This window comes from Petromyzon marinus, chromosome 25 (genome assembly GCF_048934315.1).
Source record: "Petromyzon marinus isolate PM22_M1 ecotype Great Lakes invasive population chromosome 25, UKy_Petmar_22M1.pri1.0, whole genome shotgun sequence".
Taxonomy (NCBI): domain Eukaryota; kingdom Metazoa; phylum Chordata; class Hyperoartia; order Petromyzontiformes; family Petromyzontidae; genus Petromyzon; species Petromyzon marinus.
Window position 1 is genome coordinate 11,071,391 of NC_133691.1, and position 23,901 is coordinate 11,095,291.

The 23,901-nt window shown below is 52.3% G+C and overlaps 1 protein-coding gene across 1 annotated transcript; it reads right to left on the reverse strand.

Annotated features, from left to right (window-relative positions):
- Window positions 1-2,387: 2,387 nt before the first annotated feature.
- Window positions 2,388-20,453, reverse strand: LOC116945827 (tubulin beta-2B chain-like). The gene is made up of 6 exons (XM_032960398.2): window positions 20,269-20,453; window positions 15,250-15,358; window positions 12,668-12,778; window positions 11,802-12,046; window positions 7,862-8,464; window positions 2,388-5,962 (listed from the first exon to the last, which is right to left on the reverse strand). The coding sequence occupies exons 1-6, from the start codon at window positions 20,323-20,325 to the stop codon at window positions 5,744-5,746; spliced, it is 1,344 nt and encodes a 447-aa protein (XP_032816289.1). The 5' UTR covers window positions 20,326-20,453; the 3' UTR covers window positions 2,388-5,743.
- Window positions 20,454-23,901: the final 3,448 nt, after the last annotated feature.

Consider the following 23,901-nt stretch of genomic DNA (forward strand, 5'->3'; position numbering starts at 1 on the left):
CTTTAAACTATTGTCATTGTAGTGCGTATTTAATGTACCGCTGCACTCTGATGTTGTAGGAGAAAACATTTATTTAAAAGTCTGTTAAATTAAGTAGAACGTGTTGTCTATATTTATTTAAAGTTGCACATTTTGATGTAACGTCACATTTCTCAACCCCCCCCCCCCTCGTCACACATCGTCACAAATGCCTGACCCCCCACCCACCTCTAGGTGCGTGACGTCATTTATGGACGGCCCCCAAGCCTCGTGCAGGGGGGATATGGCCAACAGCAGATTCACCGGGGTCTCCGGCCCCTAAGATCTGGAACCACGGCAAATGGTTGAGTTGCACCCTTGAGTCTGAGTCAGTTTTCCAACAGACTTCTCAAAGCAGTGCTGTTCCATAGCGCTCACACTCGTGTGTGTGATGAGCGCTGTGTGGGGAGCGGTAGCGTAGCTGCGAGTGCGCTGCGCTACGAACCCGGCGATCCGAGTTCGAATCTCACTCACGGCCAACAACCGGTGACGTTTATCTGAATTGGTCCTGGGCCTCTCCTAGGTCGATTCAGCCTCAAATGAGGAGTACCTGGTGCGGTGTGTAGACATCCCCACTGGGGAGACAAAGGCGGTCGGGCGTGGTGCTGTCCAGCCACCCCCTCGTGTGCGCCGTTCCGGCCTTCATAGGTGCTCGCTAACAGCACTTGCCCCTACAGTCTGTTAAGGCTACACGGGGGATCTTTGTTTTTTGATCAGCATATTCGTGATGGACTGGACTCGTGTGAATGCGCCGACGACAAAATCTCAACCCTATTTACTTCCTGGAGTAAGCCGGTCACATTTGCTCAAATTTATTTGGACGGTGATCTGAAACAAGAGCACAAACTGTGCATGTATTCAGGGCACGCTGATCGGGTTTCATTTTGTTTCACCTGCACAAAAAGACCGATTGCTGTTTACATTTACACCGCCTTTTGTTTGACGCGCGTGTTCCTCCCGTCTGCGCTGTTATTCTGCCGTTCTCGTCGGCTACAGATTCCACTGGAGGGTCTCTGTGTCTCATCGTCACCCCCACCCCGGTCGTACGGATCCGTTCACCAACGTGCGATGACATTTAGAAAGGGAACGGCCCCTCCTGTGGAGTCCACGAGACATTTCTGGTTAAGGGGGAAACGAGGTTGGTGGAAGCCCCCCCCCCCCCCGCACCAAGTTGGCGTGGCTCTACTGAAGCTAAGTTGGCCTACTCTTCCACACTGGCCAGATGTCTGGGACGAGGTGGGAGAACCCACGCTTCACCCCATCGCACGCGGTGACGTGCCGATTGACAAAATGTGTTTTATTTCAGCAGGTAAGGCCCACTGAGCTATGTAGCTCTCTTTCAGAAGCGACCTGGCAAATCACGAATGATACCTCAATAGAGTGGGCGAATCGCGTGGAAATGCATAGCAGCCAAACACTACAAACGGCATGTTGGTCCTAAATGTGGAGGATAAAACCGGGTGACCCAGTGAGAAATCCACCAACTACGGCATACCGATACATAATGCTGAGTGGACAGAGCGGTGGAAGGGAGATTTAATAAACTTGCACCGTTGTTCCAACCGCTGGGCCAAAAGATCGAATCGAAGCGGCGACACCGCTCTTGAGAACCCCTGATGTGCACGTACGTAGAGATCACAGTGGTAACAGTGTAAAGGAAAGCCGACACAAGGTTGCAGGGGGGTTCTCGTCTTTTATTCCTTTTTCTCCAGTCCACACCTGTCCCCAGCCGTCTCAATCTCGTTCCCGCCAAAATCCCCCTTTTCCCGCCCGTTCTCTCCCTTATATCTCCCCGCTTGCTCCTCCCCCTTCCCCTGTCACCGTCCCTCTCCCCCTCCTATTGGTGGGAATCCTTCACCTGACATCCCTGACAACAGTATCCCCGGCGGTGGCGGCGACGCCGCACGTGGCCTGTACTCCGGCGCTGTGGAGACAGCGGCGACGGTTGGCGGACCACCACACGGATGTTGTGAAACTCGCTTCTCGTGCACGTCGAGGAGGTACCCGTACCCTGGATCGTCAGGACGAGGCAGTACAGCAAACATGTGGACTCCACCTGTTCCGTCTATGTGGGATAGAGTTCCCCCACCTCCCGCCCTGCACGCATGGATTTTCTCCGGGTGCACTCATTAATTGGCTGCAAACATCTTAATAAAGAGGGGATTGCAAAGCTTGGGCAATTGTTGACACCGGGTCACCGTGTGTCTGCTGCCCCCCTGCCCGTCTGTGATTACTCCTCGCAAATCCGAGTCGTCCTCTGTCCCTCTTTTGACGAGAGCGAGTGAGCGGTGTGCAGCGGCGGCGCCCATTATGATATTAGATTCAAGTCTTGGGGACACTCTCACAAAAGAGCGCGGGGAGAGCGAGGATAAAGTTGGCAGCTTTTTTGTTTTATTCTTGTTGGCTCGCACTACGACGCGTAACAAAGCACGCGTAACAAAGCACGCGTCGTGAGTGACGTACGTGTCCGCGCAAGCTCGTCCCGCCAAAATAATACAAAAAAAACCACATCGGTGCACCATCACAGCGCATGCGACGCCGACAAATTATATCAACATAGACCTCGACAAATGCTTTGCATAAAGTTCGTGGCAACAGACCGGAGGAGGCGACGACAGAAGCAGAGTTCATGGATGAGGGGGACCAAACGGCGGGAGGAGAGGGGAATTAGACCTGGGGCCAGAGTTAACGTTGGTGCCAATTAAATTGGCAAAAACTTCAGTGGTAGGGCTACTCGGCAAAAACCATGCCAACCTTGTTGGTGGACGTGCCAACGTATCATGTTGACCAGGTAATTGCAGTGTTTATTTACAAGGGGCAGGAGTGTATTGGTCGTTCTTTGTTCAGTCCGTAAATGGAGTGGAAGATGGCAGCAGCCTTCGTTCATACGACCGACTCCGTTTGAGCGAGAAATCACGACTCACGACACCGCCGGCCCCGGCGACCGAACATCGATCAACGATCTCCCGGTCACCAGAGCGGCGACGACTCGAGTCTCTCTAACTTCCCACTGCTGGGCGAGGGCCCCCCTCTCTCTCTCGCTCTCTGCCATGGTCTCCCATTCCTTTCACTCCTTTAGTTGCTCCTGTCCAGTAGTGGCCTCGGGACTCCCTTCATTACACGATTGGCGACGACCAACTGTGTGTGCATGGTTGGCGGTCAAATCTACCAACTGTGCTTTATTACAAAAAAAATAATGGAAACGACATCAGCTCCGTGTTCCACGTTGCAACACTTGCATCCGTTGCTCTATACTCTGTAGCACTATGCGGCAGAGGCTACACAGAGCCCAGTCGTCACAGTATTAACACGTTCTCAATTGGGGCCCCTGTGGTCCACAAACCACGTGGTACTGTCACTACCAAATCAGGGCTGTAAACATGGGGGGATAAGAACTTCCCAACGGGTTTGAACACGCGATAGCATCTTCCCGTTGACAGTGGCATGCGTCCGAATAGCTCACGACGGTTTGTTGATCCCTTCCTAAAGCAAGAACACGACTAAATGTTTTGGCCAACTCAGGTCGGCACCGGCGGATGGGATCCCTGGTCTGGGTCCGCGGACTTTAACTGGACATGTGTGTGCGCCCGTGCGGCAGAGAGACGGTGTCCGGATGATGAAGCGAGGAGTGGGCAGAGGAGGCACGGCGAGATGGGTCACTTGGCGATTAAAAGTGAAGGGTCGACGCATGGTCAACCCTCGTCCATCCTGGGTATGGTGGTTCACACGGGGTGATGATAACTAGATAGCGGTGATTAAATGATCAACAGTGGCAGTGAATTGACAGTGGAAGGTTGGTTAATGGTAGTGGACCCATTAACGCCTCGCGACACGAAGTCGTGATGATGAGGACAATGCTGCAATGATGGATGTGGTAGTGCAGGCATTTACTGGATATCTGTGAAAAAGAGCTTCATAGCTCATCGGATTTCCCCAGGATAATGAACGATTCTCACCTGGGTGTCGAGGTTATGCGATGTGGCGGTATGTTCTGATGCGGTTGACGAGATGATGTGGTAGGCATATTGTGACGATGGTGTCATGATGGTGACGTGGTGGTGGTGGTGTCACAATGTGATGATGTGTTGTAATTTTATCGTGATCATGTGACGAAACGGGCCGCCAGTTTGTCGTGACAATGGTGTGATGATGCGATGTTGTGAAATTCTTGCAATGACAACATATTGTGGCATGAGGTGGCGATGATGATGTGATAACGACAATGATGATGTCAGGACGACGACGAGCTGGCTCACATACGCATGCGCTGTTACACGTGTTTTAATACATGAGGGCCTGTGGCTTAGCTCACAAGAATCCGCGGAAGCTTCTCAGTCATCTCTCCTCCTTCCCTCCACACCGAGGTTTGCGCTGACCAATGTTGCTCGTTCGATTTCATTCCAGAGCGTGGTTGAGAGAGCGTAGTCCAGTTTTCAAAAGCGCCTGGGAGGTTCCGTCGATGGCAGCGGCACCGCGTGGTTTCAGGTAGCAGAGGCTACAAAAGCTCCATCCCGGATTTTTCCAGTCTCCAGTGATAATAACCCTATGCAGGTGGACGTTTGGAATGTGAAGGCTGAATGATGATGGTGGTGGTGAATGAACTACAACAGACCAGTTCTGCCTTTGCATACAATTTACTTGAGAATGGAAACCCCGAGGTGACGTTTGGAGTTGCCTCCTCAACCTGGAACGGTGAGCCATCGCTGATATATGGGGAAGTTACAACGATGCCTCTCATTGAGAATCTCAGTCTTCACTGTGTGTATGTGCGTGCGATGTATTCATACAAAAAAAACAAAGACAAAGATCCCCTGTATAGCCTGAACAGGCTGTTGGGACAAGTGCTGTTAGCGAGCCCCTATGGAGTCCGGCACGGTGCAGGATGGGGTGGGTGGCCAGCACCATGCCCGGCCGCATTTGTCTCCCCAGTGGCGATGTTTACACACTGCACCAGGAACTCATTTGATGCTGAGTCGACCTAAGAGAGGCGCAGGACTGGTTCAGATAATCATCACTGGTGTTGGCCGTGATCTGGAATTTAACTCGGGTCGCCGGGTTTGTAGTACAGCGCGCTAACCGCTACACTACTGCTCCCCATCACACGCACACACACACACCGCTCTGGGTAGGTGTATGTAGGTATAAACGCACCACTCAAACGCGAGGCGTCGTTCCCCTTGCTCCATTATGCAATTATTATTTCAGAGTGGAACGTCATGGCTAGGGGTAGGGCTACACGCGGTGCCGAGCATCGGTTGCTCAACATTGGAGACCAACCGTGGTAGTCACGACCCCTGTACTGCGCCACTCTCAACTACAACTCGGTGCCCGCTTGTTGTCCAAATGCCAACTGTGCCGAACTTCGATTTCCATTACGGCATCCCTCCGCTGTTCGGTCTGCCCAACGACGATCTGACCGCCGGTGTGGTGGCAAGGCCGCCAACACGGTAGCTTTGCCACCAGCACAGCGACCTGACTGCTGGGGCTGGCTGATCGCCCACCAGTATGACAGCCTGACGAGCGGATTGACAATTTTTACCACCTGCAGAATGACAGATTCACCACCAGCATGGCGACTCACACCCACACACACACACCCCAACCGAAATCCATTGGGCAGCGCAAATGGAACCATCGAGAGAGAGAAAGAGAGAAAGGGAGAGAGCGACGAGGAAGCTTCCGCGGATTTCACTACCCCCGGCAAGCGACGAGGTCGCCCGACGGCTCAGGCCTCCTCGTCGTCCTCGCCTTCCTCCTCCTCGAACTCGCCCGCCTCCTCGGCCGTGGCGTCCTGGTACTGCTGGTACTCGGAGACGAGGTCGTTCATGTTGCTCTCTGCCTCGGTGAACTCCATCTCGTCCATGCCCTCGCCCGTGTACCAGTGGAGGAAGGCCTTGCGGCGGAACATGGCTGTGAACTGCTCGGAGATGCGCTTGAACAGCTCCTGCGGGGCACACGGGGGGGGGGGGGGGTTAAAGGGACTCGGTGTCATGGGTCATACTTTTTTTTATTGAGGCAATATGTGGGCTCGCTATGTCACGTTGTGTCACGAGTTTGAACCGACGACGCGAGTTAACCCGGTTGTCGAGAGCAGGGGGTAAAGAGATGGGGAGCGGGCCCACTGCCCCGTCATGTGCGGCTGCTGCACAGTATTTGCTCACAGTCGTAGAGAGAGAAGGACTCTAAAGTTAAAGTTACTAAAATTTATTTTACCATGTAAGGCCCAATGAGCTACGTAGTTCTATTTCAGAAGCGACCTGGCCACAAATGAAAGCTCAATGAAGTGGCTTATCATCATCACGTGGACATTTATAGCAGCAGAAATATTCTAAATGTGTGATGTTGATTCAAAATGTGGAGGGAAAAACCGGAAGACCCAGAGACAAATCCAAGTGACCACCAGGAGAGAGACATGCAAACACCAAATATACAGGCGTTATTGTTGGGATCGAGCCCACAACCTCCTGTATACTAAACGAGGGAGTTAACATCTCGCCACAGTGACTTGGGGGGGCACAAGAAACCACAGACAAGCAAGAGGGCAGCCACGTGATAAGCAGGTTCCAACAATTGGCCAAGCTCTACGGTCCTCTCTATATGTGAAGGTGTTTTCGGGCAATTAATGATTGTTTACATGTGGGAGGAAACCAGAGCACCTAGAGAAAACCCACACATACCAGGGGGAAACACCCTATCCCACACAGACGGAACAGTTGGTGTCCATAATATTGCTATACAAACGTTTCATGACATTTGTGCAATCCACCAACCCTCGCCTCCACACGGGCACGGGGGCATAGGTACTTGATAACCTTAAGGTACAACAGGTCCAAAGAGATTGAGGACATGGGAACACGAGGCCATGGCGATTCAAGAACATATGGACATGGAGACATGAGGATATGAGGACAGGAGGGCATTACGGGCAGGGCCATAGGGACACACTGACACGGAAGCATGAGCACATGGAGAAAGAGGGACGTGGCGCCATGTGAAATAGAGGGGGAGTATAAGAACATGGGGAAACACAGGGGCGTGGGAATGTTGGGATCCTGTGAACATAAAAAAATGGGGTTGTGAGAACGTGGGGTCATGGGTGTACAGTAGAGATGTGACATGGGAATGCAGGTGCACGGAGCTGCACGGTGACCAACAGTTTCTTAAATCCATCTTTGCACAAATGTGAACATTATCCGCGTGTACACGTGGTGGGGTTTCTTTCCGATGCTTCCAATTTCCCACCGTGTAAAAAAGCCAAACCTCTCATCGATGGAAACAATGGCCCCACATCCCACTGCAGCGGGAACCCTCGCAGAGGGGGAATCCCCAGACTCGGCAAGACTTCCTTGAGAAAAATAAATAAAATCAAGGCGTCTACCACCGTTACCATCACCGAGAGTAACGAAATCCTCTGATTAATATGGTCGGCTACGTATGGCTGCAAAAGAAGTTCAACATACACACACACATATACAGTAAATACGGTGTGAACAAAAGGAACGAGCCTGGTCAGTGCCACATTGGCAGGCTGTGATGCGTGGATTGGGCACAGTTGCAGAGGCAACGGGAGCACGCAGAATGAAAGTGCACAAAGTAACGTTGAGAGGCGGTGCAAACCTCGGAATGATTTACAGGAACTCGCTCATCTCTATACTCCAAACGAGGTGCCCCCTGAGATCTTTGGATCGTCTTCTTCTAAGTCAAGGCTCATTTCCTGCGGAGGTGATCGGACTTTTGCCAGTTGAGCTCCCAAGCTTTGGAATGCTTGTGCCTTTGCGAATGAGACCATCAGAATTCGTGAGAGCTATTTGTAAACCACGCGCCCGGCCAGCCCCCCTCTCACCTGTATGGCCGTGCTGTTGCCGATGAAGGTAGCGGACATCTTGAGGCCACGCGGCGGGATGTCGCACACGGCCGTCTTCACATTGTTGGGGATCCACTCGACGAAGTAGCTGCTGTTCTTGTTCTGCACGCTCAGCATCTGCTCGTCCACCTCCTTCATGGACATTCGCCCGCGAAAGATGGCGGCCACCGTGAGGTAGCGGCCGTGCCGCGGGTCGCACGCCGCCATCATGTTCTTGGCGTCGAACATCTGCTGGGTGAGCTCGGGCACGGTGAGCGCGCGGTACTGCTGCGAGCCGCGGCTGGTGAGCGGCGCGAAGCCCGGCATGAAGAAGTGCAGGCGCGGGAAGGGCACCATGTTGACGGCGAGCTTGCGCAGGTCGGCGTTGAGCTGGCCCGGGAAGCGCAAGCAGGTGGTGACGCCGCTCATGGTGGCCGACACCAGGTGGTTGAGGTCGCCGTATGTGGGCGTCGTGAGCTTGAGGGTGCGGAAGCAGATGTCGTAGAGTGCCTCGTTGTCGATGCAGTACGTCTCGTCAGTGTTTTCCACCAGCTGGTGGACCGACAGCGTCGCGTTGTACGGCTCCACCACCGTGTCCGACACCTGCGGTGGGGAGAGAGTGGGGGGGGGGGGGGGGAGTGTGAGAAAGTACTATGTGGGTGGGAGAGTGGGTGGGTGGGAGAGTGGGTAGCTGGTTGGGGTGGGCAAATGGGTTTGTGGATGGGCGAGTGGATAGATGGGTGGGTGGGCGAGTGGGTAGGTGGGTGGGTGGGCGAGTGGGTTGGTGGTTGGATAGGCGAGTGGGTAGATGGGTGGGTGGGCGAGTGGGTAGGTGGGTGCGTAGGTGGGTGGGTGAGTGGATAGGTAGGTGGGTAGGTGGGTGGGCGAGTGGGTAGGTGGGTGGGTGGGCGAGTGGGTAGGTGGGTGGGTGGGTGGGTAGGTGGGTGGGTGATTGGGTAGGTGGGTGCGTGGGTGGGCAAGTGGGTAGGTGGGTGGGTGGGGGGGCGAGTGGGTAGGTGGGTGGATGGGTGAGTGGGTAGGTGGGTGGTTGGGCGAGTGGGTGGGCAAGTGGGTTTATAGGTGGGTGGGCGAGTGGTTTGGTGGGTGGATGGGTGAGTAGGTGGATGGGTGAGTGGGTGGGTGGGCGAGTGGGTAGGTGGGTGGGTAAGTGGGTGGGCGAGTGGATAGGTGGGTGGGTAGGTGGGTGGGCGAGTGGGTAGGTGGGTGGATGAATGGACGAGTGGGTAGGTGGGTGGGTGATTCGGTAGGTGGTTGAGTGGGTGGGCAAGTGGGTTGATGGGTGTTTGTGCGAGTTGGTTGGTGGGCAGGTGGGTAAGTGGTGTTGATCGGCTCCACCACTGTGTCCGACACTTAGGGTGGCGTGGGGGGCAGTCGTGAGTGGATCATAGTTAGGGGTACTCATAGGGGTAGAGTTAAAGTAGGGTAGTGGCAGAGGTAGACGTTACACATACAGAGGTCATGGTTTAGGATCAGTCAGGGATAGTGTTCAGGGGTTGCTTCTGGGTGGAGGGTGTGTGTGGATAGGGTTTTTATACAGAAAGAAACAATATTCTTGGTTATTTCGGTAAAGTCACGTGGATAGAAATAAAAATAATAAAGAAGGAAACAATGTTTTCCCATTCGATTGCTCCAGCAAATTTTTGCAAATTGTTGAACCAATAATCTAACAATTTTTGACTACTGGGACACTGCTTACAGATCAGCTACGAATGCATCTCTTAACAGACTAAACCCACTTTATCATTGAATGTACCTGACAGGACCCACCATTGTGACCTCGACTTAAAATACAATCTCACATCACTTGATGCAAGAAGAAATCTGCATTGGGCCCTGTTCGTTCGTAAAATCCTTATTGGCAGCGCTATGCTGAGCTAAATCATTAACCCACTGTCAAACCCAAGAAACCCAAGGCGTCCATCTTCTAACTATCCCAAGAACAAGAACTGAAACTGGTGACAAAGCCTTTGCTGTTGCAGCACCAAGGTTTTGGAACAACCTGCTTCCCTCCCATAATATCGTCAATCTTCCTTAAAAAAATATCCCGAAGTAGAAGATCAGTGGTGGATATAGCCAGATTTGCCGTTGTGATTTATAAATTTGATCCTTAACCGTGTATCGATAGTTAAATGTTAATGTGCAATTCTATTGAGGGGGACTGTGTGTTGTCTTGGTGTGCCTGGGACTGTTTTTGCTGCCTTGCCAAAGTTTGATGAATTGGTGTACTTATGCAATCTGAACTTATATACTTTATCTATTCTTTGTAACGTTATGATGACCCCGTGCCCCTACTGGACATCTGCAAAAAAAGAGCTTTATAGCTCATCGGATTTCTCCAGGATAAATACCGATTGTCATTCTGGATAAATGTCAGTGTCAGGTTTAGGTTCAGAACTCGTGTCAGGGCAAGCATTGGGGCAACTACTGGTGTATGACCTCGTGTCAGGTGTAGTTCCAGTTCCTCAGTGTCAGGGTGGCAGGGCTGGTATCACCTTGAGTGAAGGCACCACGCTGAAAAGTGTTCATGATGCGGTCGGGGTTTGGCCTCCACAGCTATGCCGCTCCTGTACTATAGTCATCCAGTACTATAGTCATCCAGTACTATAGTCATCCAGTACTATAGTCCTCCAGTACTATAGTCCTCCTGTACTATAGTCATCCAGTACTATAGTCATCCAGTACTATAGTCATCCAGTACTATAGTCCTCCTGTACTATAGTCATCCAGGACTATAGTCCTCCTGTACTATAGTCCTCCTGTACTATAGTCATCCAGTACTATAGTCATCCAGTACTATAGTCATCCAGTACTATAGTCCTCCTGTACTATAGTCATCCAGTACTATAGTCCTCCTGTACTATATTCCTCCTGTAATATAGTCATCCAGTACCATAGTCCTCCTGTACTATAGTCATCCAGTACTATAGGCGTCCTGTACTATAGTCATCCAGTACTATAGTCATCCAGTACTATAGTCCTCCTGTACTATAGTCATCCAGTACTATAGTCATCCAGTACTATAGTCATCCAGTACTATAGTCCTCCTGTAATATAGTCATCCAGTACCATAGTCCTCCTGTACTATAGTCATCCAGTACTATAGTCATCCAGTACTATAGTCATCCAGTACTATAGTTATCCAGTACTATAGTCCTCCTGTACTATAGTCCTCCTGTACTATATTCCTCCTGTAATATAGTCATCCAGTACCATATTCCTCCTGTACTATAGTCATCCAGTACTATAGTCGTCCTGTACTATAGTCATCCAGTACTATAGTCATCCAGTACTATAGTCCTCCTGTACTATAGTCATCCAGTACTATAGTCCTCCTGTACTATAGTCATCCAGTACTATAGTCCTCCAGTATTATAGTCATCCAGTACTATAGTCCTCCTGTACTATAGTCATCCAGTACTATAGTCCTCCTGTACTATAGTCATCCAGTACTATAGTCCTCCTGTACTATAGTTTTCCAGTACTATAGTCCTCCTGTACTATAGTCATCCAGTACTATAGTCCTCCTGTACTATAGTCATCCAGTACTATAGTCCTCCTGTACTATAGTCATCCAGTACTATAGTCCTCCTGTACTATAGTCATCTAGTACTATAGTCCTCCTGTACTATAGTCATCCAGTACTATAGTCCTCCAGTATTATAGTCATCCAGTACTATAGTCCTCCTGTACTATAGTCATCCAGTACTATAGTCCTCCTGTACTATAGTCATCCAGTACTATAGTCCTCCTGTACTATAGTTTTCCAGTACTATAGTCCTCCTGTACTATAGTCATCCAGTACTATAGTCCTCCTGTACTATAGTCATCCAGTACTATAGTCCTCCTGTACTATAGTCATCCAGTACTATAGTCCTCTTGTACTATAATCATCCACCTAGTAGTTCTCGCGTCTTCTCACCTTGGGGGAGGGCACCACACTGAAGGTGTTCATGATTCGGTCGGGGTACTCCTCGCGGATCTTGCTGATGAGCAGGGTGCCCATGCCCGAGCCGGTGCCCCCGCCCAGCGAGTGAGTCAGCTGGAAGCCCTGCAGGCAGTCGCAGCTCTCCGCCTCCTTGCGCACCACGTCCAGCACCGAGTCCACCAGCTCCGCACCCTCCGTGTAGTGGCCCTTGGCCCAGTTGTTACCCGCGCCGCTCTGGCCTGTGGTGGAACGTGGGGGGGGGGGGGGGTCACTATGCGGCCCGGCGCATCTTGCGTCGTTGCATCTTGCTTCCCCCCCAGCCCCCCCCCCCAGGGGGGAGTGGTAGTGTAACAGTTAGCGCGATGCGCTACAAACCCAGCGAGCCGAGTTCGATTCCCACTCACGGCCAACACCAGTGACAATTATCTGAACCCTCCGACGAAGCTAACGGTTTTGTAGGTTCGTGGTTCAGTTCTGGCAGGCCGCACTGATAAATAACTCCACGCCATCTGCATCGCGGTGGACGTTAAGGATCACGTGGCATCATTCGGAACGAGGAAGGAGGCCATGGTGTGCCGATGTTACGGTCCAAATTTTAAAAAAATTAAAATTACATTGCAAAATTACGCAATTGGGATCACACTAAACTAAATTATTTTTATTTTACCAGGCAAGGCCCACTGAGCTACATAGCTATTTTTCAGATCGACCTGGCGATCACAAATGATTTCTCGATAAAGTGGTTTTATCACAGACTCATGCCCCAGGTCACTCTTGCAATGAGACTCCTGTCCTGGTCTCCCGAGTTCTCATCGGGTTGAACAAAATCAAGAAAACGAGCAGCAGCCTTGGTTGCCTACCGAAGACGAAGTTGTCGGGCCGGAAGATTTGTCCGAAAGGTCCAGATCGGACGGAGTCCATGGTGCCGGGTTCCAGGTCGACTAGGATGGCTCTTGGGACGAACTTACCCCCTGCACACACGCACGGGACACACACAGAGACACACACTTACTGATGATGATTTCGCTCTGACCATCATCATCACAAAGCCTCGTTGCAATTACAAGGGATAAGAAAGCTGACTATCTTACTGATGATGCTTATAAAGGATGTGATGATGACACGTTGTTTATTATGATGGTGATGATGATGATAAAACGTGGTTACTTTAAAACGTGATCGGTGATGATGACGGTGATGGCTATACAAAGTCAATCACCTTCTCTATAGTTTACCCCACAGATGCAAACTCTGTTTGCGAGCGCCTATTAAACTCGGGCCAGTGGCGTAGGAACGACATTATCAGCTGAGGGGGTACGGCAATCGGATCAGGTGGCGCCCCAATAATTGATTTGTCCCGCACGGTCACACCTACAGTGAGGGAAACAAGTATTTGATCCCCTGCTGATTTTGTACGTTTGCCCACTGACAAAAAAATGATCAGTCTATAATTTTAATGGTAGGTTTATTTGAACAGTGAGAGACAGAATAACAACAAAAAATCCAGAAAAACTCATGTCAAAAATGTTATAAATTGATTTGCATTTTAATGAGGGAAATAAGTATTTGACCCCCTCTCAATCAGAAAGATTTCTGGATCCCAGGTGTCTTTTATACAGGTAACAAGCTGAGATTAGGAGCACTCACTTTAAGAGTGTGCTCCTAATCTCAGCTCGTTACCTGTATAAAAGACACCTGCCCACAGAAGCAATCAATCAATCAGATTCCAAACTCTCCACCATGGCCAAGACCAAAGAGCTCTCCAAGGATGTCAGGGACAAGATTGTAGACCTACACAAGGCTGGAATGGGCTACAAGACCATTGCCAAGCAGCTTAGTGAGAAGGTGACAACAGTTGGTGCGATTATTCGCAAATGGAAGAAACACAAAAAACTGTCAATTTCCCTCGGCCTGGGGCTCCATGCAAGATCTCACCTCGTGGAGTTACAATGATCATGAGAACGGTGAGGAATCAGCCCATAACTACACGGGAGGATCTTGTCAATGATCTCAAGGCAGCTGGGACCATACTCACCAAGAAAACAATTGGTAACACACTACGCCGTGAAGGACTGAAATCCTGCAGTGCCCGCAAGGTCCCCCTGCTCAAGAAAGCACATATACATGCCCGTCTGAAGTTTGCCAATGAACATCTGAATGATTCAGAGGACAACTGGGTGAAAGTGTTGTGGTCAGATGAGACCAAAATGGAGCTGTTTGGCATCAACTCAACTCGCCGTGTTTGGAGGAGGAGGAATGCTGCCTATGACCCCAAGAACACCATCCCCACCGTCAAACATGGAGGTGGAAACATTATGCTTTGGGGGTGTTTTTCTGCTAAGGGGGCAGGACAACTTGACCGCATCAAAAGGACAATGGACGGGGCCATGAACCGTCAAATCTTGGGTGAGAACCTTCGTCCCTCAGCCAGGGTATTGAAAATAAGTCGTGGAAGGGTATTCAAGCATGACAATGACCCAAAACACACGGCCAAGGCAACAAAGGAGTGGCTCAAGAAGAAGCACATTAAGGTCCTGGAGTGGCCTAGCTAGTCTCCAGACCTTAATCCCATAGAAAATCTGTGGAGGGAGCTGAAGGTTCGAGTTGCCAAACGTCAGCCTCGAAACCTCAATGACTTGGAGAAGATCTGCAAAGAGGAGTGGGACAAAATCCCTCCTGAGATGTGTGCAAACCTGGTGGCCAACTACAAGAAACGTCTGACCTCTGTGATTGCCAACAAGGGTTTTGCCACCAAGTACTAAGTCATGTTTTGCAGAGGGGTCAAATAATTATTTCCCTCATTAAAATGCAAATCAATTTATAACATTTTTGAAATGCGTTTTTCTGGATTTTGTTGTTGTTATTCTGTCTCTCACTGTTCAAATAAACCTACCATTAAAATTATAGACTGATCATTTCTTTGTCAGTGGGCAAACGTACAAAATCAGCAGGGGATCAAATACTTTTTTCTCTCACTGTAGAGGCTATTATAGATCGCGCGGCTTCACTTGCCTCATCACATTCTCGTTACGTTCACGGTCTCGAACATTTAATGGTGTGAGGGCGCTCCGTCGTGGCACAATGCAGCCACGACAGCTCTGCGTGTCTACCTGGTTACACCCTGGTGGTGGTGGTGGTGATGACAACATAGAAACAGACACGTGGTGCCCAATTTGCCGAGCATGAATGAAATTAAAACGCGGAAGGCGGATGAAAGCGTTTTCACAAACATAAACGGCGCGCTAAATAACTTGTTGTTCTTTTTCCACTCTTGTTGAAAACAAATCTCATGGTGCTTGTCAACTCGTAGCTTTGGCCACCAGAGGGGGTGGGGGGGGGGGGCCAAGGCACCCCCCGCCTGGTGGCCCCGCGAGGCTCCGACGCTGCCCAGCCGCAGTGGGGAGTGAGGCCGAGTGGACCGTGAAGGCTCCCCGTGCCGTACCCGACGCCTCGTTGTAGTAGACGTTGATCCTCTCGAGCTGCAGGTCGCTGTCTCCATGGTACGAGCCCGTGGGGTCGATTCCGTGCTCATCGCTGATCACTTCCCAGAACTGCACGTTGGGGGGTGGGGGGGAGGACATGGAGGGGGTGTGGAACCGTGGGGGGGGGGACATGTTGGGGGAGGGAGGGGCATGTGGGGGGGAAGGGACACGGTAGGGGGGGCATGGTGGGGGGGCACGTGGGGGGGGCACGGTGGGGGTGAGGACACGGTGAGGGGGGGCGGAGCACGGTGGGGGGGGGCATGGTGGGGGGGGAGGGGCACGGTGGGGGGGGGAGGGACACGGTGGGGGGGCACGGTGGGGGGGGGCATGGTGGGGGGGGGAGGGACACGGTGGGGGGGCACGGTGGGGGAGGACACGGTGGGGGAGTGAGGGCACGGTGGGGGGGGGCATGGCGGAGGGGGGAGGGGCACGGTGGGGGGGGGAGGGACACGGTTGGGGGCGGCACGGTGGGGGAGTGGGGGCACGGTGGGGAGGGGCATGGCGGAGGGGGGAGGGGCACGGTGGGGGGGGGAGGGACACGGTGGGGGGGGGGCACGGTGAGGAGGGGCACGGTGGGGGGGGGGCACGGTGGGGAGGGGGAGGAGACAGGGGGCAGACGACTGAGTTGACGCCGCATCATCAACTCCTCGTCATTTTCGCCAGACCAAGCAATCATCGTCACGCTCATCATTACTTAATCGGTTTCGGTATGATGATCATCATCATCTGTAATCATGTTTCATTATACTCTTTGGTTCTTTCGGTAAAGTCACGTCGGTATAAAATAAAATAAATCACGACGTTTCGGGCGCAACACAAGCGTCCGTCATCAGCTGGGAAAGCATGGTCTGCTGCTGAGGCAGACTGTTTTAAAACAGCAGCAGACCACGGCTTTCCCACCTGATGACGGACACTTGTGTTGCGCCCGAAACGTCGTGACTTATTTTAGGACCTACGTGACTTTACCGAAAGAACCAAAGAGTATGGATTCCTGCAGTCACGAAAAGCTTCAAATCAAGATCATGTTTCATTATCATTGGCTTTTTTTTTAAATGATGAATCGAACGTATTTATCATGGTGATGATGTGCGGGTCCGCGTGCCCACGTGATCCCCACCACACCGGCGGTTCAGATTCATGTCCACCGATAACCACGCCAGCCGCGTCCCTGGCTGTGCTGCGTCTCTAAACCGCAGTTTCCGTCACCCTCCAGTCGCCTGTGTCCGTGCGCGGCCCGAGCACAGCCTTTGTGCGACACGAGCAAATGCCCGCCCAGTCTCATTCGTTTACCCATCAATTCATTCATTCAACGATTCAACAATGCGTTCAATTACAAACTCGTCGGTATTTTCATCGAGTCATTCATCATTGATGCAATCGGTCACACGGTCCCATTATTTGAATCGTCCGTACAATTATGATCTCATTCATCATTCATTCGTCCGAATATTCGTTCATTCACCCACTCGATCGCTCGCTCGCTCGGCAATTATTCGCCCCATTCATTCGACCGATGGGCGAACGATCGATTTGTCCGCTCAGGTCCGAGAGACCTCGCTGCGTCAGCGCGACCGCCACACCCCGCGGATTCTGAGATTCAGGGTCGCGGATTTTGCCGGCGGACAAAGGCAGAGCGAGCGCAGTGCCCGTGGGCGTCTGTTGCGTGGCGCTGGCAGACGTTGGGAGGCGAGGCCCGGCTGAAGCAATCCCCCGCATCAAGGCAGTGGGATCGCAGCGGCGAATGTTGAGCGCTTAAACGAGGCCCCCCCCGCCCCCACGTAGCGCTGCAGAGGGGCGCGGTTTAAGGAGGTGAGGATGGGAGTGGTGGCGGTGGCGAGGCGGTGGGGGGTGAGGGAGGAGGGAGTGTGGAGTCCGCATTGCGGATACGTGGGAGGGGTCCGGAACCACCCCCCCCCTCCCCCCCCCCATTTTCACCGCCCCCTCCATCCTCCCCTCCCCGGCTAGCCCCCACCGCTGGGCACTCTACCCAGCCGCCGCCTCCAGCCCGACCCACAGTCTAACTCTGATGACACATCTGAGACGCTGGTTCGGCGCGGTTGCTGTTGCGGCGATGCATCGAATTTATATCGATTCGTATCGAGTCTCAAAATCCGCGATAAATGCATCGCATCGCGCTTGAAATAATCGTTTTAAAAGCCATTTACGCAAATAACGTGCGAATGATGCCCTCATTTCGCTTCGGCGTAACGGTGCCTATGGCCAAATCGTCGCGACTGCTGCGGCTTCAATGGGCGACCACCCCGCAATAAACGGATGCTGGAGGCTGGTTGCAAGGCGACGTCATAGTCTGGTGAAGTATGGTCAAATACCCGCCAGAGCCCCTCACGGTTTGGGGGGGATGCCCCCGTCGCCTCCTGCACAGCGGCACCCCTACTGGGGGGCACAGATAGCGCTGTTGGCGTGGGCCCTGGCGTAAGCAAAGAATTGGGCCCCCCCTCACATTTACCTCCCCAATTCCCCCACCGCTGCACGTATCCCGTGGCCTGGGCACCCATTGGGCCCCGGTGCAGTTGCACCGCCTGCGCACTCGATACAGAGATCCAACAACGGTGTGACCAGTGTCGCATACGCACAGCTCACTAACCCGCGCCCCTCCTCTGCACCCCGCCCCCCGAGCCCGCCCGCTCCCAATGCCTCGACAGCAGCTGGCGAAGCAACCCCAGATATCTTGGGGGGGGGAGTGGGAGGCGGGGCCTCCCCCCTCCCTCTCACCCCAGTTCTCTAACCCCAACCCAGGCGCCCCCCCCCCTTCTCCCTCCCACCCTCCAATCTCAGCCCACCGCCCCTGAAATGTCTCCCCCTGTCATCAGTCACGACCCTGGGTCGCTATTGAACCCATCCCTTCGCTCTCCCCACACCCCTCCCATGAATCAATGCTACTCACTCCTCAGCGGTGACGTTACTCCAGCCAGACAGCTACGATCTGCTCGTTCATTTCGCATTCATCATCAACATACACAGTCAGCATCACCAACAAAATCATCATCATCAACATCATCAGCATCACCAATAACATCAACATCATCATTAGCATCACTAACATCATCAGCATCACCAACATTAACAGCATCGTCGTCTTCGTCATGTCCATTTTCATGCCGTTTTATCGATGTACTCAGTCTGCTGATATATCTACGGAAAGAACCGTTGCAAGTATGCCTGCATGCGTTCATTTATTAAATAATGTGGGTGCTTATTATTTATTCATCTCTTATTTCGCTCGCGTCTGCCACGGGTGTCAGGGGGTTGGTTGCACGTTATTAGTATGCAGTGCAATGCTCCGACGGGAAGGGGAGAGCGAGCGTGAGGATTATTTAGCCGCTCCGATTAAACAGAATCGGAGTCTTTATTAAGACAACGATGAATAGATTTAAACCCCTCCCCGCCCCCTCCCAGAATTATATAAAAGCAACACGAGACGCGATTTTTATAGCAGAAACTGTCGCCTGAAATTCCGCACAGATGGGATAATTTTTTTATCACCTGGGGGAGATGATGCGGGAAGCAAGGCATGGAGAGAAAAAAACACAATAAAATTAACCTCTCATAAAATCGATATCTGGGGGAAATAGGAGGCCGGGATGAGGGGAGGGGCACCTCCCACTCCTGGGGCGTGGAGAACGGGGGTGGGGGGGGGGCTGATGAGGTCTTTGTTTCAAATCAAACGCGGATCTGTACAGATCGACGTCACAAAAAATGTATTAAGTATATAAAACATATCTTTGAATCACCGAATATATCGATTTCCCTGCAAGGAATGCAACAACCCCCATAAAATTCCAGCTATCACCAACGTTGTGTAATAATGCCAATGTTATTTAGTAATCACAATATATTTCGCCTTCATTATTCTTTTTTTGGGTGATGCTGCATCGGGCAGGCGGCGGTGCGCACAACAACCCCCCTCCCCCCACTTTCGTCCCTAACCAACTCTGCCCCTGCAGAGGGTAACGCCTTACATTTGCGACGGTTCGAACCATGACCCTTCTTCAGAAGCAGCATCAGCGGCAACGTCGTGTTGTTTAACAATGCGATATTTTGGAGTAACAGCGATAATTGCGACGTTGATGATGTCTCTATCATTGATTAGTGCTTCTATCGCAGTGGCGATGAATCAGCGAATGATCGGACGGATCTCGTCGAATAGCATCGTCGACGATAACTCCTTCGATGGCATCGTGAGGACACACCCCTCCCGCGTGTCCGATTTCGAAGATTTAATTGGGTGTTTTATTTTTAGTCCAATCTCGTAATACCGTTTCAAGATTCGATGCATGTGCTCCCCCTCTCGCCTTCAAATCGGTCCGCACTCACCAGCGCGCTGAATCATGGTCAAATGACTCTCCCACGGCCCGCACACAGGCTTGGTGAGCACCCCCCCCCCCACCTCATCCAGCAGTGGATTGACAGGAGAGAGAAGGTGGCTCTACGGGCAGCAATGCTATTAGGATGGAAGGGGGAAAGGTCCCCCGAGTGTGGGCGGCATCAGCGAGCAGAAGTTTTTTGACGTCGCGAAATTCGGAGGCGCACGAGGAAGGACCAGGACCACGCCCTCGAAGAGGAGGAGGAAGAGGGGAGGCTAGGAAGAGGTGGAGAATGAGCAATTAAGGGGAGGTGGAGCAGGTGAACGAGAAGGTGGCGGTTGTAGGAAGAGGTGGAATCCGTGCACGAGGAGGTGGAGGAAACAGAAGAACCGTGGAGGTGGTGGAATAAACATGCGCAGCCGGAGGAGAATGAAGAGGTGGTGATGAGGATCCTGTCTCTTAGGATGCGCATGGTGATGTGTGATATGTGCATGATGATGTGGAGGATCATGATCTGAATGAATAGGGACGAGAGTGTGTATGATCGTGACGATGTGGATGATGATGATCTGAATGAATACGAATGAGAGCGTTATGATCGTGACGATGATGATGGTGGTGGTGGTGGTGGGGGTAATGAGGTGCCACTCTCACCTTGGCGCCGATCTGGTTGCCACACTGCCCGGCCTGGATGTGCACGATCTCACGCATGGTTGTGGCGGGGAACGCGGCAGCTGGGGGACTGGTGGAGGACGCGGTGGTGGTGGTGGTGCAGGACGCGGTGGTGGTGCAGGGCGAGACGATGCAGGGCGCGTTTCTTGGGAGGGGAGCGCTCCAGGCCGGGTTCTTATAGCGGCCAGGGAGGCGTCCTCCCACTCATCGTCCCACCCTCTCTCCCCCTCCCCACCCCACCCGCCCTCCCTCCCTTCCAGTGCCACGCTGTAGAACGCGCCCAACATTGTAACCAATGTCAGGGGATTATCCATCCCTTACGACTCCCCTCCTCTCCCCTCCGCCTCCTCACCATCTCCTCTCTTCCCCCCTCCTCTCATCCCCCCCCTCCTCTACCCTCCCCTGTTCTCTTATCCCATCCCATTCTCTCTTCCCCCCTCTCCTCCTTTCCCCCCCACCTCTATCCTCCCCTCCTACCCCCTCCCATCATCTCCCCTCCTCCCCCTCCTCTCCTTCACCCTCTCCTCCTCCCCATGCGCACCCTCCCTTTATCTCGCAATGCGTCTGAGAGGGAGGCGAGATGCGGGCATGGAGAGAGGAAGGGAGGGGGTGAGGAGGGTGGAGATGGTGGATTGAGGACGCGTGGATGCGCATCACCCAGAATGCGTCGGGAACGAAAAGGCGATGAGGCGGCATTCGCACCGCAATCGTAGACCGCACTGGGATGTGGTCGCGGCGGCCGAGTGGTTAGCGCACCGCGCCGTGATCCCGGCGATCCGAGTTCGATTCCCAGCCAGGGCTGACATCGTATCTGAACCGGTCCTGTCCCCACCTAAAACCCGCATTGGCCAGCATTGTGAGGAAGTATGGTGAAATAATCTTCATGATCGAGACCACGTGGAGAGGAGGCCTTCATCCAGCAGTGGATTGAAAATGGTTGTGTGTGCATGTTCATGCGCCATGCAATCTGGCTCTTCATGGCATATGGACGCAGATTCATCGTGTCAACGTCTGTCTGCGTGAGCCGCCGCATGCCCAGCCGCCGCATGCCCAGCCACAGCATGCCCAGCCACCGCATGCCCAAGCAGCTTCTCTTTGGCCAGATCGAGGGGGGCTAAACGGGCACAGCACGGGCTGGAGAAGAGATGGAGCTGATGTGGTACTGGAGGATGCGGCGCTGAGCGGACTTGCCGACGACTGGTACCAGAGGTGTCAAGATAGGCCTCTGTGGAGGAGGAGGCTCGTGAAGGACGCCACAGGGTCGATGGAGGCAGTCGCCCTCCAGCAACAGCGGAGGGTGGAGAAGAGACGCTCACAACAACGAGCAGAGCTCTGGGAGGACAAAGCGCAACTAATTGGCATAGTGGGGAGCACAGGTAGAGCGCATCTGCGACTTATCTCAATCAACCCATGGCACCGGGGTCTGCGCTGGTAGTGTGTGGGTGCGTGCTGGGTCTGTGTATGCTGGGAATGTGTGTGTGTTGGAAGTGTGTGGGTGCTGAGAGTGTGTGTGCACGTGCTGGGAGTGTGTGCACGTGCTGGGAGTGTGTGGGTGCTGGGAGTGTGTGGGTGCTGGGAGTGTGTGTGTGCTGGGAGTGTGTGTGTGTGCTGGGAGTGTGTGTGTGCTGGGAGTGTGTGTGTGTGTGTGTGTGCTGGGAGTGTGTGTGTTAGGAGTGTGTGGTTGCTGAGAGTGTGTGTGTGCTGGGAGTGTGTGGGTGCTGGGAGTGTGTGTGTGTGCTGGGAGTGTGTGTGTGTGTGTGTTAGGAGTGTGTGGGTGCTGGGAGTGTGTGTGTGCTGGGAGTGTGTGTGTGCTGGGAGTGTGTGTGTGTGTTAGGAGTGTGTGGGTGCTGGGAGTGTGTGTGTGTTAGGAGTGTGTGGGTGCTGGGAGTGTGTGTATGCTGGGAATGTGTGTGTGCTGGGAGTGTGTGGGTGCGTGCTGGGAGTGTGTGGGTGCTGAGAGTGTGTGTGTGTGCTGGGAGTGTGTGTGTGCTGGGAGTGTGTGTGTGTGTGGGTGTGTTGGGAGTGTGTGGGTGCTGGGAGTGTGTGGGTGCTAGGAGTGTGTTTACGCTGGTAGTGTGTGTGTTGGGAGTGTGTGTTGGGAGTGTGTGTGTATGATGGGAGTGTGTGTGTGTGTGTGCTGGGAGCACGTAGGCTTTCGCGACCAATATCATCCATAAGAGGTGTTTTTGGGTTAAATCGCGTAAATTATGTAGAGGCCGACCACGGCGGCGATGGAGTGAGATGCATCAACTTGTGTGCAGGAGATAGATTGCAGGAGATAGACCAGTGCAGGAGATAGATTGGAGTATCGCGGGACTATTAGTGATGATGTGAGGCGGTCTTCTTTCTGCAGTGGATAGAACGTGGCTCATGCTGATGGGGATATCCCTATCCAACAGTGGACAGACCATGGCTCATCAATATGATGCAGTGGATGTTTATCCAATGGTAGATAGACCTTGGCTCATGATCCTGACGTACACGAGTTTGTACTTTACCAGCACCAGTGTGACACGTGACGCAGCACTGTGAACACGTGTCATTGCTTGAATGAAACATTAGGCCGCTCTATGTTTTTGCTGGGTACGTGACCATTAAGAATGAACACAAATTTATTATTTTGCATCGAAGCGCGATTTATCATTTACGGAAAAGTTTATACTCGGGCTAATGGAACTAACAATCATACTTAATACAGGTTTTTTTGGGTTCGATCGCGTAAATGTGTTGTTAAACCCGCCACCACCAATTAGTAAGGCTTGTCACGTACACAGAACATGCCGTACTAGTAACATGGTCACTAGTACAGCACACCGGTGTATTGATATTGGTCGCGAAAGCCTACGTGTTAAACAATCATACTATAAAGATGGACACGATACAAAATACAATCCATACGAGAAGACACATGTAAGACATAATCATATTTTGAATGTTACCAGGTAAGGCCCACTAAGCTATGGAGCTCTTTTTCATAGCGACCTGGCCACAAATGACAGTTCAACGAAGTGGCTTATCGTGTGGAAACTTATAGCAGCCAAAAACGCGTGATGTTGATTCGAGATTATTCTGGAAACATGAACCTCAAACTGCAATGATTCAGACTCGTTTGACTAACGGTGAATCGCTCAATTTGTGGCAAAATTTCAGTTCCGAGAGTTAAAACAAATATATCAGGTCGGCTGTCACGCAGACGAGCATTAACTATGCAGAGTGGGAGTGGACGTGTGTTGCTCTCTGCTGTGCGTGGGGCAGAGCGCCACTTTAAAGAGGGCATCTCAAGAGGCAGCTCTGTGCTATCCGCTTCTGAGGGCCGTTTCTCTCTCTGTGAGACACGCGAACGGACTTATCTCCTGCTCAATGATATATTTAAAAAAAGACGAAACTTATTTTAAAATGTGAGGGCAAGTCCATACACTTCTAGGTTTCTGAAGTGTTAATGACCGTGTCGACTTTGTCATTTGTCCTCCGATAAGGCCACTGTGCTCCCGTTGAACAACTCTTGCGGTCACAACTGCCGTTCACCACCCAAAGTGGCGGTGATGTCACCAACGGTGCTTGTGCCAGGCTAGGTGCCCCTCGTCGTTACAAAGACACTCACGGCGACACAACGGA